The 12,538-nt window shown below is 47.4% G+C and overlaps 1 protein-coding gene across 1 annotated transcript in view; it reads left to right on the forward strand.

Annotated features, from left to right (window-relative positions):
* The window catches only part of LOC144773691 (uncharacterized), a 134,748-nt gene that overhangs the window by 105,978 nt on the left and 16,232 nt on the right, over positions 1–12,538 (forward strand). Inside the window, 2 exon segments of the mRNA XM_078658840.1 lie at positions 10,343–10,517; positions 12,221–12,530. Of these exon segments, the coding sequence (XP_078514966.1) occupies positions 10,343–10,517; positions 12,221–12,530 (485 nt within the window).

Here is a 12,538-nt window from a genome sequence, read left to right on the forward strand (position 1 = left end):
GGAACAGGGCAGACCAAACTACCAAGCCAATTCTTCACCAGAAAGGAGACAAGCTACCGGGGACCGGTTTCTGGCATTTCAGCCTCTTCGGCCCGGCTTGCTTGAATCCTGATGGAGCAGTGAGAAAGGGACTCATGTCTGAGTATACCCTGCCACACCTATAGTGGCCAAAAACGATACAGAAAAGGGGGTGGTGATGAACAGAGTGTCTGAATTAAGCAGACCACTCTTACCCAGTCCAAAGATCAGGGCTTGATCCATCACCGTTATTTATCTCACTGCCCCATCCCAGCTCAGAACCTGGCTATATGCAAATTAGTCTGTCCCTGGCCCAGTGCATCATGGGAACAGGGCAGACCAAACTACCAAGCCAATTCTTCACCAGAAAGGAGACAAGCTACCGGGGACCGGTTTCTGGCATTTCAGCCTCTTCGGCCCGGCTTGCTTGAATCCTGATGGAGCAGTGAGAAAGGGACTCATGTCTGAGTATACCCTGCCACACCTATAGTGGCCAAAAACGATACAGAAAAGGGGGTGGTGATGAACAGAGTGTCTGAATTAAGCAGACCACTCTTACCCAGTCCAAAGATCAGGGCTTGATCCATCACCGTTATTTATCTCACTGCCCCATCCCAGCTCAGAACCTGGCTATATGCAAATTAGTCTGTCCCTGGCCCAGTGCATCATGGGAACAGGGCAGACCATCTACCAAGCCAATTCTTCACCAGAAAGGAGACAAGCTACCGGGGACCGGTTTCTGGCATTTCAGCCTCTTCGGCCCGGCTTGCTTGAATCCTGATGGAGCAGTGAGAAAGGGACTCATGTCTGAGTATACCCTGCCACACCTATAGTGGCCAAAAACGATACAGAAAAGGGGGTGGTGATGAACAGAGTGTCTGAATTAAGCAGACCACTCTTACCCAGTCCAAAGATCAGGGCTTGATCCATCACCGTTATTTATCTCACTGCCCCATCCCAGCTCAGAACCTGGCTATATGCAAATTAGTCTGTCCCTGGTCCAGTGCATCATGGGAACAGGGCAGAGCAAACTACCAAGCCAATTCTTCACCAGAAAGGAGACAAGCTACCGGGGACCGGTTTCTGGCATTTCAGCCTCTTCGGCCCGGCTTGCTTGAATCCTGATGGAGCAGTGAGAAAGGGACTCATGTCTGAGTATACCCTGCCACACCTATAGTGGCCAAAAACGATACAGAAAAGGGGGTGGTGATGAACAGAGTGTCTGAATTAAGCAGACCACTCTTACCCAGTCCAAAGATCAGGGCTTGATCCATCACCGTTATTTATCTCACTGCCCCATCCCAGCTCAGAACCTGGCTATATGCAAATTAGTCTGTCCCTGGCCCAGTGCATCATGGGAACAGGGCAGACCAAACTACCAAGCCAATTCTTCACCAGAAAGGAGACAAGCTACCGGGGACCGGTTTCTGGCATTTCAGCCTCTTCGGCCCGGCTTGCTTGAATCCTGATGGAGCAGTGAGAAAGGGACTCATGTCTGAGTATACCCTGCCACACCTATAGTGGCCAAAAACGATACAGAAAAGGGGGTGGTGATGAACAGAGTGTCTGAATTAAGCAGACCACTCTTACCCAGTCCAAAGATCAGGGCTTGATCCATCACCGTTATTTATCTCACTGCCCCATCCCAGCTCAGAACCTGGCTATATGCAAATTAGTCTGTCCCTGGCCCAGTGCATCATGGGAACAGGGCAGACCAAACTACCAAGCCAATTCTTCACCAGAAAGGAGACAAGCTACCGGGGACCGGTTTCTGGCATTTCAGCCTCTTCGGCCCGGCTTGCTTGAATCCTGATGGAGCAGTGAGAAAGGGACTCATGTCTGAGTATACCCTGCCACACCTATAGTGGCCAAAAACGATACAGAAAAGGGGGTGGTGATGAACAGAGTGTCTGAATTAAGCAGACCACTCTTACCCAGTCCAAAGATCAGGGCTTGATCCATCACCGTTATTTATCTCACTGCCCCATCCCAGCTCAGAACCTGGCTATATGCAAATTAGTCTGTCCCTGGCCCAGTGCATCATGGGAACAGGGCAGACCATCTACCAAGCCAATTCTTCACCAGAAAGGAGACAAGCTACCGGGGACCGGTTTCTGGCATTTCAGCCTCTTCGGCCCGGCTTGCTTGAATCCTGATGGAGCAGTGAGAAAGGGACTCATGTCTGAGTATACCCTGCCACACCTATAGTGGCCAAAAACGATACAGAAAAGGGGGTGGTGATGAACAGAGTGTCTGAATTAAGCAGACCACTCTTACCCAGTCCAAAGATCAGGGCTTGATCCATCACCGTTATTTATCTCACTGCCCCATCCCAGCTCAGAACCTGGCTATATGCAAATTAGTCTGTCCCTGGTCCAGTGCATCATGGGAACAGGGCAGAGCAAACTACCAAGCCAATTCTTCACCAGAAAGGAGACAAGCTACCGGGGACCGGTTTCTGGCATTTCAGCCTCTTCGGCCCGGCTTGCTTGAATCCTGATGGAGCAGTGAGAAAGGGACTCATGTCTGAGTATACCCTGCCACACCTATAGTGGCCAAAAACGATACAGAAAAGGGGGTGGTGACGAACAGAGTGTCTGAATTAAGCAGACCACTCTTACCCAGTCCAAATATCAGGGCTTGATCCATCACCGTTATTTATCTCACTGCCCCATCCCAGCTCAGAACCTGGCTATATGCAAATTAGTCTGTCCCTGGCCCAGTGCATCATGGGAACAGGGCAGACCAAACTACCAAGCCAATTCTTCACCAGAAAGGAGACAAGCTACCGGGGACCGGTTTCTGGCATTTCAGCCTCTTCGGCCCGGCTTGCTTGAATCCTGATGGAGCAGTGAGAAAGGGACTCATGTCTGAGTATACCCTGCCACCCCTATAGTGGCCAAAAACGATACAGAAAAGGGGGTGGTGATGAACAGAGTGTCTGAATTAAGCAGACCACTCTTACCCAGTCCAAATATCAGGGCTTGATCCATCACCGTTATTTATCTCACTGCCCCATCCCAGCTCAGAACCTGGCTATATGCAAATTAGTCTGTCCCTGGCCCAGTGCATCATGGGAACAGGGCAGACCAAACTACCAAGCCAATTCTTCACCAGAAAGGAGACAAGCTACCGGGGACCGGTTTCTGGCATTTCAGCCTCTTCGGCCCGGCTTGCTTGAATCCTGATGGAGCAGTGAGAAAGGGACTCATGTCTGAGTATACCCTGCCACCCCTATAGTGGCCAAAAACGATACAGAAAAGGGGGTGGTGATGAACAGAGTGTCTGAATTAAGCAGACCACTCTTACCCAGTCCAAAGATCAGGGCTTGATCCATCACCGTTATTTATCTCACTGCCCCATCCCAGCTCAGAACCTGGCTATATGCAAATTAGTCTGTCCCTGGCCCAGTGCATCATGGGAACAGGGCAGACCAAACTACCAAGCCAATTCTTCACCAGAAAGGAGACAAGCTACCGGGGACCGGTTTCTGGCATTTCAGCCTCTTCGGCCCGGCTTGCTTGAATCCTGATGGAGCAGTGAGAAAGGGACTCATGTCTGAGTATACCCTGCCACACCTATAGTGGCCAAAAACGATACAGAAAAGGGGGTGGTGACGAACAGAGTGTCTGAATTAAGCAGACCACTCTTACCCAGTCCAAATATCAGGGCTTGATCCATCACCGTTATTTATCTCACTGCCCCATCCCAGCTCAGAACCTGGCTATATGCAAATTAGTCTGTCCCTGGCCCAGTGCATCATGGGAACAGGGCAGACCAAACTACCAAGCCAATTTTTCACCAGAAAGGAGACAAGCTACCGGGGACCGGTTTCTGGCATTTCAGCCTCTTCGGCCCGGCTTGCTTGAATCCTGATGGAGCAGTGAGAAAGGGACTCATGTCTGAGTATACCCTGCCACCCCTATAGTGGCCAAAAACGATACAGAAAAGGGGGTGGTGATGAACAGAGTGTCTGAATTAAGCAGACCACTCTTACCCAGTCCAAATATCAGGGCTTGATCCATCACCGTTATTTATCTCACTGCCCCATCCCAGCTCAGAACCTGGCTATATGCAAATTAGTCTGTCCCTGGCCCAGTGCATCATGGGAACAGGGCAGACCAAACTACCAAGCCAATTCTTCACCAGAAAGGAGACAAGCTACCGGGGACCGGTTTCTGGCATTTCAGCCTCTTCGGCCCGGCTTGCTTGAATCCTGATGGAGCAGTGAGAAAGGGACTCATGTCTGAGTATACCCTGCCACCCCTATAGTGGCCAAAAACGATACAGAAAAGGGGGTGGTGATGAACAGAGTGTCTGAATTAAGCAGACCACTCTTACCCAGTCCAAAGATCAGGGCTTGATCCATCACCGTTATTTATCTCACTGCCCCATCCCAGCTCAGAACCTGGCTATATGCAAATTAGTCTGTCCCTGGCCCAGTGCATCATGGGAACAGGGCAGACCAAACTACCAAGCCAATTCTTCACCAGAAAGGAGACAAGCTACCGGGGACCGGTTTCTGGCATTTCAGCCTCTTCGGCCCGGCTTGCAACGGTTATAAAACACACGTTATATCCTGAGCTAAACAAAGCAACAAAATTAGAGTCCAAATATCATATTCCAAAGTCTCAATGTTTTCTCAAAATTCTTCATTTATTTTCATATGTGATGGAGTCCAATCTTCACCCAAGTAGATAGAAGCCAACCACTGCCAACACGTGTTTCGTCTAGGTCGACAAGACCAAAGACTTCATCAGGGCATATCAGTTATCAATTGCACATAACTGAGTAAAAAACGTGTGCTGTTCCCAAATCCAAGGAACCTCGTGTGTAGGGTAGTTAGGTCCTCCAAATCAGTAAAATATCGTTGATCTCCAATTATTTTTGGTTAAAGTCCCGATTATCCAGGAGCAGTGTTTAGAGTATATCTGTATTATAAGTTCCTCAAAAAGGATTCTGTCCTCCGAGTACAGAGAGATTCCAGTTATCAGGCGGCTTGCAACGGTGATGGATCAAGCCCTGATCTTTGGACTGGGTAAGAGTGGTCTGCTTAATTCAGGCACTCTGTTCATCACCACCCCCTTTTCTGAATCATTTTGTCCACCATAAGCGTGGAAGGGTATACTCAGAGTGAGTCCCTTGCTCATTGCACCATCAGGATTCAAGCAAGCCGGGCCGACGATGCCTGAAATGGCAGAAACCGGTCCCCGGAAGCTTGTTTCCTTCCCAGTATAAGAATTGGCTTGGTAGTTTGGTTTGCCCTGTTCCCATCATGCACTGGGACAGGAACAGACTAATTTGCATATAGCCAAGTTCTGAGCTGGGATGGTGCAGTGAGCTAAAAAACGGTGATGGATCAAGCCCTGATCTTTGGACTGGGTAAGAGTGGTCTGCTTAATTCAGGCACTCTGTTCATCACCACCCCCTTTTCTGAATCATTTTGTCCACCATAAGCGTGGAAGGGTATACTCAGATGTGAGTCCCTTGCTCATTGCACCATCAGGATTCAAGCAAGCCGGGCCGACGATGCCTGAAATGGCAGAAACCGGTCCCCGGAAGCTTGTTTCCTTCCCAGTATAAGAATTGGCTTGGTAGTTTGGTTTGCCCTGTTCCCATCATGCACTGGGACAGGAACAGACTAATTTGCATATAGCCAAGTTCTGAGCTGGGATGGTGCAGTGAGCTAAAAAACGGTGATGGATCAAGCCCTGATCTTTGGACTGGGTAAGAGTGGTCTGCTTAATTCAGGCACTCTGTTCATCACCACCCCCTTTTCTGAATCATTTTGTCCACCATAAGCGTGGAAGGGTATACTCAGATGTGAGTCCCTTGCTCATTGCACCATCAGGATTCAAGCAAGCCGGGCCGACGATGCCTGAAATGGCAGAAACCGGTCCCCGGAAGCTTGTTTCCTTCCCAGTATAAGAATTGGCTTGGTAGTTTGGTTTGCCCTGTTCCCATCATGCACTGGGACAGGAACAGACTAATTTGCATATAGCCAAGTTCTGAGCTGGGATGGTGCAGTGAGCTAAAAAACGGTGATGGATCAAGCCCTGATCTTTGGACTGGGTAAGAGTGGTCTGCTTAATTCAGGCACTCTGTTCATCACCACCCCCTTTTCTGTATTTTCATACCAACACAGCTATACAAATATCATTAAAATCCTGTACCTTTTAATATAAATTTAATGCAACAAATATAAACTCCTCTAAAGAATTCCAAGTCCAAGTCAGTCCTAAAATACTTTTTTAAGGAAACCAGGGCAAAACTGCTGCGTTTAGATGCCTTTCAGGGCTATTTACATAAACTGTAGCACTTCCAGAACCACATAACGACCGAAATTAGTGGACGGGATGTGGGATAAGGACTATTATCTCCCAACTTTGAAGATGGGGAATTGAGTGCGGGGCTCAATATCCTGTGATACTGGACAGTAATCTCTCCATGCCTAAAAATGAGTCCGTCCATCTGTAATACAAGTGGTGCGCGTGTAAAGCTCTGCGATACCTTTGTGTCCAGATCACGTAGTTATAAAATTGCAAAAAACATAGGATCACTTGGGTTAGCAGGTATAAAAATATCATTTAAATCTGTACATTTGTAATATAAATTCAATGCAACTAATATTAACTAGTCTAAAAAAATCCAATGCAAGTCAGTTCTAAAATACTTTAAATGGAAACAAGAGCAAAACTGCTGAGATAAATTTCTTTCATGTCTTTTACACAAACTGTAGCACTACCAGAACCAACAACAAACCGAGTTAGGATTGAGGATGTAGCCTAACGACTAGACCGGCCGATGAACAGGATTTGAGTCTCAGCTCAAAAATATCCTGTGATTCTGGCAAATCCCTCAATCTCTCCCTGCCTAAAAACGAACGTGTCCGTCTGTAGTGTAACTGGGGCTCATATAAATCACTCTGATACCTTTGGGTCCAGTTTGTGCAATTATAAAACTGCAAAAAAAAAACATAAAACGCCCCGGTAAGAGCCGCCCCCTGCTGGAGCTGTCCGTACAGATGAAACTGTACTCTGCCTGAGCATGCGCTCAACAACAGATTTCTCTGAGCATGCGTGGATGGAAGTGTTTTTTCTCTGAGCGTGCGTCGAATGCGTTTTTTTTCTCTGAGCATGCGTGGAATGTAGTATTTTGTCTCTGAGCATGCGCAAATGTAGTATTTTCCTCATTCGTGTAATACTGTGGATTTTCTCTGAGCGTGCGCGGAATGTAGTATTTTTTTCTCTGAGCGTGCTGTGGATGTTCTCTGAGCATGCGCAGTTATATGTCTTTTTCCGCGCCTGCGCACTAGCCTCGTCTCCATCCTGCTCTGCTGTTGGTGCTGTTCCTCCTCCTTCCGGGGCTGCCATCCACACGAGAGCACGCCGCCACCGCCAGGAGTCATTCTAACGCTGCCAAACCGCGCCGCCGCCCCGGGACTACAATTCCTGGCTGCCTCAGCAGCGGCGCGCTCTGTGACACCGCGCCAGCGCCAGGAGGCGCACAAAAGCAGAGCTGCGCCCGGCGGAGTGGGGGAGACAAGGAAGGAGAGCTGCCACTTACCTAAGTAGACGCCGCCACCGCCAGGAGTCATACAGGGGCTCCCATCCACACGAGAGCACGCCGCCACCGCCAGGAGTCATTCTAACGCTGCCAAACCGCGCCGCCGCCCCGGGACTACAATTCCTGGCTGCCTCAGCAGCGGCGCGCTCTGTGACACCGCGCCAGCGCCAGGAGGCGCACAAAAGCAGAGCTGCGCCCGGTGGAGTGGGGGAGACAAGGAAGGAGAGCTGCCACTTACCTAAGTAGACGCCGCCACCGCCAGGAGTCATACAGGGGCTCCCATCCACACGAGAGCACGCCGCCACCGCCAGGAGTCATTCTAACGCTGCCAAACCGCGCCGCCGCCCCGGGACTATAATTCCCGGCTGCCTCAGCGGCGGCGCGCTCTGTGACACCGCGCTAGCGCCAGGAGGCGCACAAAAGCAGAGCTGCACCCCGCTTCGCGGTACGCGCGCGGGACGCCCGGGGCTAAGCCCGGGCAAAGGGCGGGCCCTCTACGGCCCTCATCGGCAGGAAGCGACAGGGACAGGGCCAGGAACGCTGCCGGAGAGACGAAAAAGCCCCAACACCCAAGTAAGACACAGTTGCTCTTGATAAAGTCCCTATATTCAATCTTGAAGTGGTAGACCTTTGGGTATAGCGGCAGGATGTCGAAAAAAACGTTGTTAGCACATCTAACACTATGGATAATTATTTGGTCCAAACTGTGAAAAAAATAAACATACAAAGGAGAGAATCTTTGGGGTTGAGCCAATCTCCAGACCTACGATGCCTGAGCCCTACTATACTTCCTCTTACTGATGATATTCCACCCCTGGAGACTGATCCCGATGACCATCCTAGCCTCCCTATTAATCAGGGTAAGAGCGATTTACCTGGGAATGTAGTGCTTGTCCCCGAGGTACTTATTGCGGACTCTGAAAATGACATGGATATTGACTCTGATCAGGAGGTACAGGTGTGTCTTTCAGATGAAGAACTGTCCTCCACAGACCAGGCCCCTCGGCCAGTACGTACATGTGTAAAGAATTAGCCAAAGCGGGGAGGGCTGCGGTCTGGGGCAAGGAGGAAGAGGGCAACCACTCCAAAGGCAAAACTAAAGGATAATGGAGAGGGGAAAGTAAAATACATTGTTGATGATGATTTGTTTTTAAAAATTGCTGAGTTGATTGAATGTAAAATTAAAACTATCATCAAACCTCTAGTAGCTAAAATAGATAAACTGCAAACTGAGGTTAAAAAGCTGGGAGGACTGCGGAATAAGGTAGTGGGGGGGGTAGAAAACATAACCACGTTGGTTGCTAACTTGGGCAACAATACAGGGGGGAATGTTGCTGGAGAGGGAACAGATGAACTGTTGCATACTAACCCCCCAGTGCAGTTACCGATAATGAATGCTAACCAGATAGCTGGTAAAGGTGACGGGTTACTAACAGTCAATATCCCCCCAGTACAAGCCCAGGTAATGGACCCTTTACAATTCATAGTTGAAGCCTCGCCAGTTGTACTAGTATTAGCCAATGTTCCCCCCCCTAAAAGGTGGTACAGTTGAATCATCTATTTCTTTCTCAAATAAGGCATTACAATGGCTAACAAATAATATGAAGTTAGCTCCGGGGGGAGCAGCAATTGGTTCGGGACATTAAGACTGCAAAAAGGGTTCCCGGGTTAGGAAATCGTCCCAAAAAATTTAAAGGGGACTGTGTGGCAGTGAGCTTTTCACACCCAGGCATTCTGCCAAACATTCTTATTAATCTACTCCCGCCCCAACGTAGACAGGGTACTGTCGTCCCATTAACATTAAAATTCTTCTATGGAGAACAACAGAATGTTACCTACCCAAGGACCCCTGCACCAGGGTGGGATAACAACTGGGATACGGATAACAGATGGGGCCAAGACTGAAGCTGTAATACAGTAAATCATCCAGTTCAGCAAAATCCTTTTGCACAACCTCTTTTGTTGTCTAATCGTTATACTCCTTTATCCTTTTTGGACCAAAATGATTGACTCTCGCCCAAACAAAACAGGCATGATGGGCATTATGTACCTGTATTTAGTATACTTACTTGGAACATTGCAGGAATTAAGGCAAAAGTGGGAATCCTGGCATGGTCAGATTTTATTAGTAAGTTCGACATTATCGCATTACAAGAAACCTGGGACACACAAAATAGTTTTTCATTGGATGGGTATAGTTACTTCTGTATCCCAGCAGTGTCCAGTGTTGCAGGAAGAGCCAAGGGAGGACTCTTAAGTCTTTTTAAACTAGACATAAAAGGTCGCCTGAAGAAATGTGACTCGGGCTCTGATCACTGTTTAATTGTTGAACTTTCATTAGCAGAAGATCCCAACATTTTATTTATACATTTTTATAATGCCAACGCATCTGACTGTACTTTGCATAGCCTAGATAGATTGGATCAGTTTTTGTCAGCCTACAGTGAAAATGTAAATTCTTTTGAAATCATCTTTATGGGGGATTTTAATATCCACCCTTGTACATTAATGTGTGTTTGCGGTGAAGAAGAATCCCCCCCTAATTGCTCGCCAATCCATCTTGAACATAATAAACAGGGGGTATGTTTAGAATTTTTTTTAGCAAGATGGAATTTATATGAGTCTGGGTGTGGGGAGGGGGGGTTAGGGCCCCTACCTTTAAGGGAACAGACAATGGCTCTATTATTGATTATATATTTATACCATTATGTTTACTAAGTAAAGTTTTAATGTATAAAACTGTGGTTTCTGTTTTTAGCGATCATAATCCTGTCACCATGGATCTAGCAAATACTGACCTAATACTGCGAAAAGATGGTCCTCGTGACAACAGGTTAGCACTTAAAGTTAAAGACCAGGGTCGCAGATTGAAATGGGATAGCATAATTCCAGAATCTTTTGTACAAGAGGTACTCTCCGACGCTGAGGATGAGGTTGGTGTGTGTTCATCCAGTGAGGCTCATAATAGGGAAGTGGTACTTGCCTTTGGTAGCATCTGCAGCAAGATTAATCAAAGACTGCTTGCCGGTCCAAAAATGCAGACACTGCCCATCAAAAGATGGTTTGATAACAGATGCTCAAAAGCACATTGTGCGCTGTTAAATGCCTTGAAGGCTGTCCCAAAAGTTCCCGCCCTTATCACAACCTGTAGAGCCCGGTATAAAAAAGCCATAGCTGATAGGAAAAAAGAGATCAAAGATGAAGCTTGGTCCCAACTATCAGACCCAGCGATATTGAAAAATAGTGGAGAATTTTGGAAAATTGTTAACCAACCTCTATTCACAGGAGAGGAGAATACTCCTCTAGAAACTAACATACCTGATGAAGGTTGCATAAAACATTTTAGCGACATTTATTCTGACCACAGTAGTGGAGGTCCCGGGGGCCCGGTTGGCCGTATAGCCTGTGGAAATCAAGTGCACTTTGAGGTCGCAGAAGTCTTACAAGCAATAGATTGTACTCTGAAAAAAAGGCGCCAGGACCTGATGGTGTTCCTGCTGACGCTTTTAAATGTTTCCCTAATTTTTGGTTTAGATTACTCTGTAGGGTCTGTAATGCCTTAAGCCATGATAATATACCAGAGTCATGGAAAACATCAAGAATCATCCCTGTGTTTAAAAAGGGAAATAGGCAGGATCCTGCATGTTATAGACCGATCTCATTGATTGACTCATCAGTTAAAATTTTAGGAAGAGTCATATTAGCAAAACTAAATGAGTGGGCAACTGAGAAAAGCATTCTGACCAATGTTCAATATGGATTTAGACCCAAAAGAAGCACTCAGGACCAATGTCTTAATTTGCATATGCTGGTAGAGAAATACACCAAGGCCAAGGCGGGGTCCATGTACCTTGGTTTCATGGACCTCTCCTCTGCTTTTGATCTGGTCAACAGATCAAAGCTTTGGTCTATATTGGTAGAAATGGGTTTGGACAGGACAATAGTTAACGTATTGGCAGACTTGCACCTAGGCCTTACAGCTAAAATTAGAGTCACCACGGGTGGACGGTGTACGGAGGACTTTGCTTCAGAAAAGGGGGTCAGACAGGGGTGCATTCTTGCACCCCTGTTGTTCACATTATATGTGAATGCTCTAGAACCCGCCCTGAGGGACGTGACCCTCGACATTCCGCATGTGGGGGAGCAGGGGATTCCTGTTCTCCTTTACGCGGATGACGCGGTACTTCTTGCACGTACCGGGGTGGGGCTCCAACGTCTTTTGGATGCCTTTGAAACCTTTATGGGCTCACTTGACCTAAAAATAAATGCGAAGAAATCCCAAAGTATGCTTATGGGCAGCACAGCAAGGAAAAACTGTCATAAAACCTTTTTTTGCGGATGGGAGAAGCTTGCTCGAGTAGCTTCCTTCCATTACCTAGGGATTACATTCGATGAAAAGGATAACTGGGGACCCCAGCTAAAGAATAGAGTAATCTCGTTAGCAAGAACATCTTCAGCTCTCCAGGGGTTCTCTAAGAAACTGGGGGCCAGGCCAATCGCAGCCATAATGAAAATTTATAAGGCTAAATGTATTTCAGTTGCATCTTATGGCAGCTCAATTTGGGGTTACAGGGGTCTAGACTCCCTACAGACCATGGAAAACAAATTTTTCAGATCTGTTCTTGGTGTCCCACAGTCGACTCCGTCCTACACTGTACACTTGGAACTTGAGGAAGGCTACATCACAGACTTGATAAAAACAGCACCTCTTGTAGCTTGGCTGAGGATGTGGCTTAACAAAGATATTCCCCTAAATCATATCATCATGAAAGATTGTCTGTGTTTGGATAAAGTTAATAACATTAAGTGGTTGACTTACATTAAGGAAAATTTCACCAAGTTGGGGAAGCCAGAGTTATACTCAGTAACAGAGTCCATAACACCCAAAGATATTGCATTAACAAAGTGTGCAATGAGAGAGCTTTTATCCCTGGAAAGAGAAGAGAGTGAGTTG

This window comes from Lissotriton helveticus, chromosome 8 (assembly GCF_964261635.1).
Source record: "Lissotriton helveticus chromosome 8, aLisHel1.1, whole genome shotgun sequence".
Taxonomy (NCBI): domain Eukaryota; kingdom Metazoa; phylum Chordata; class Amphibia; order Caudata; family Salamandridae; genus Lissotriton; species Lissotriton helveticus.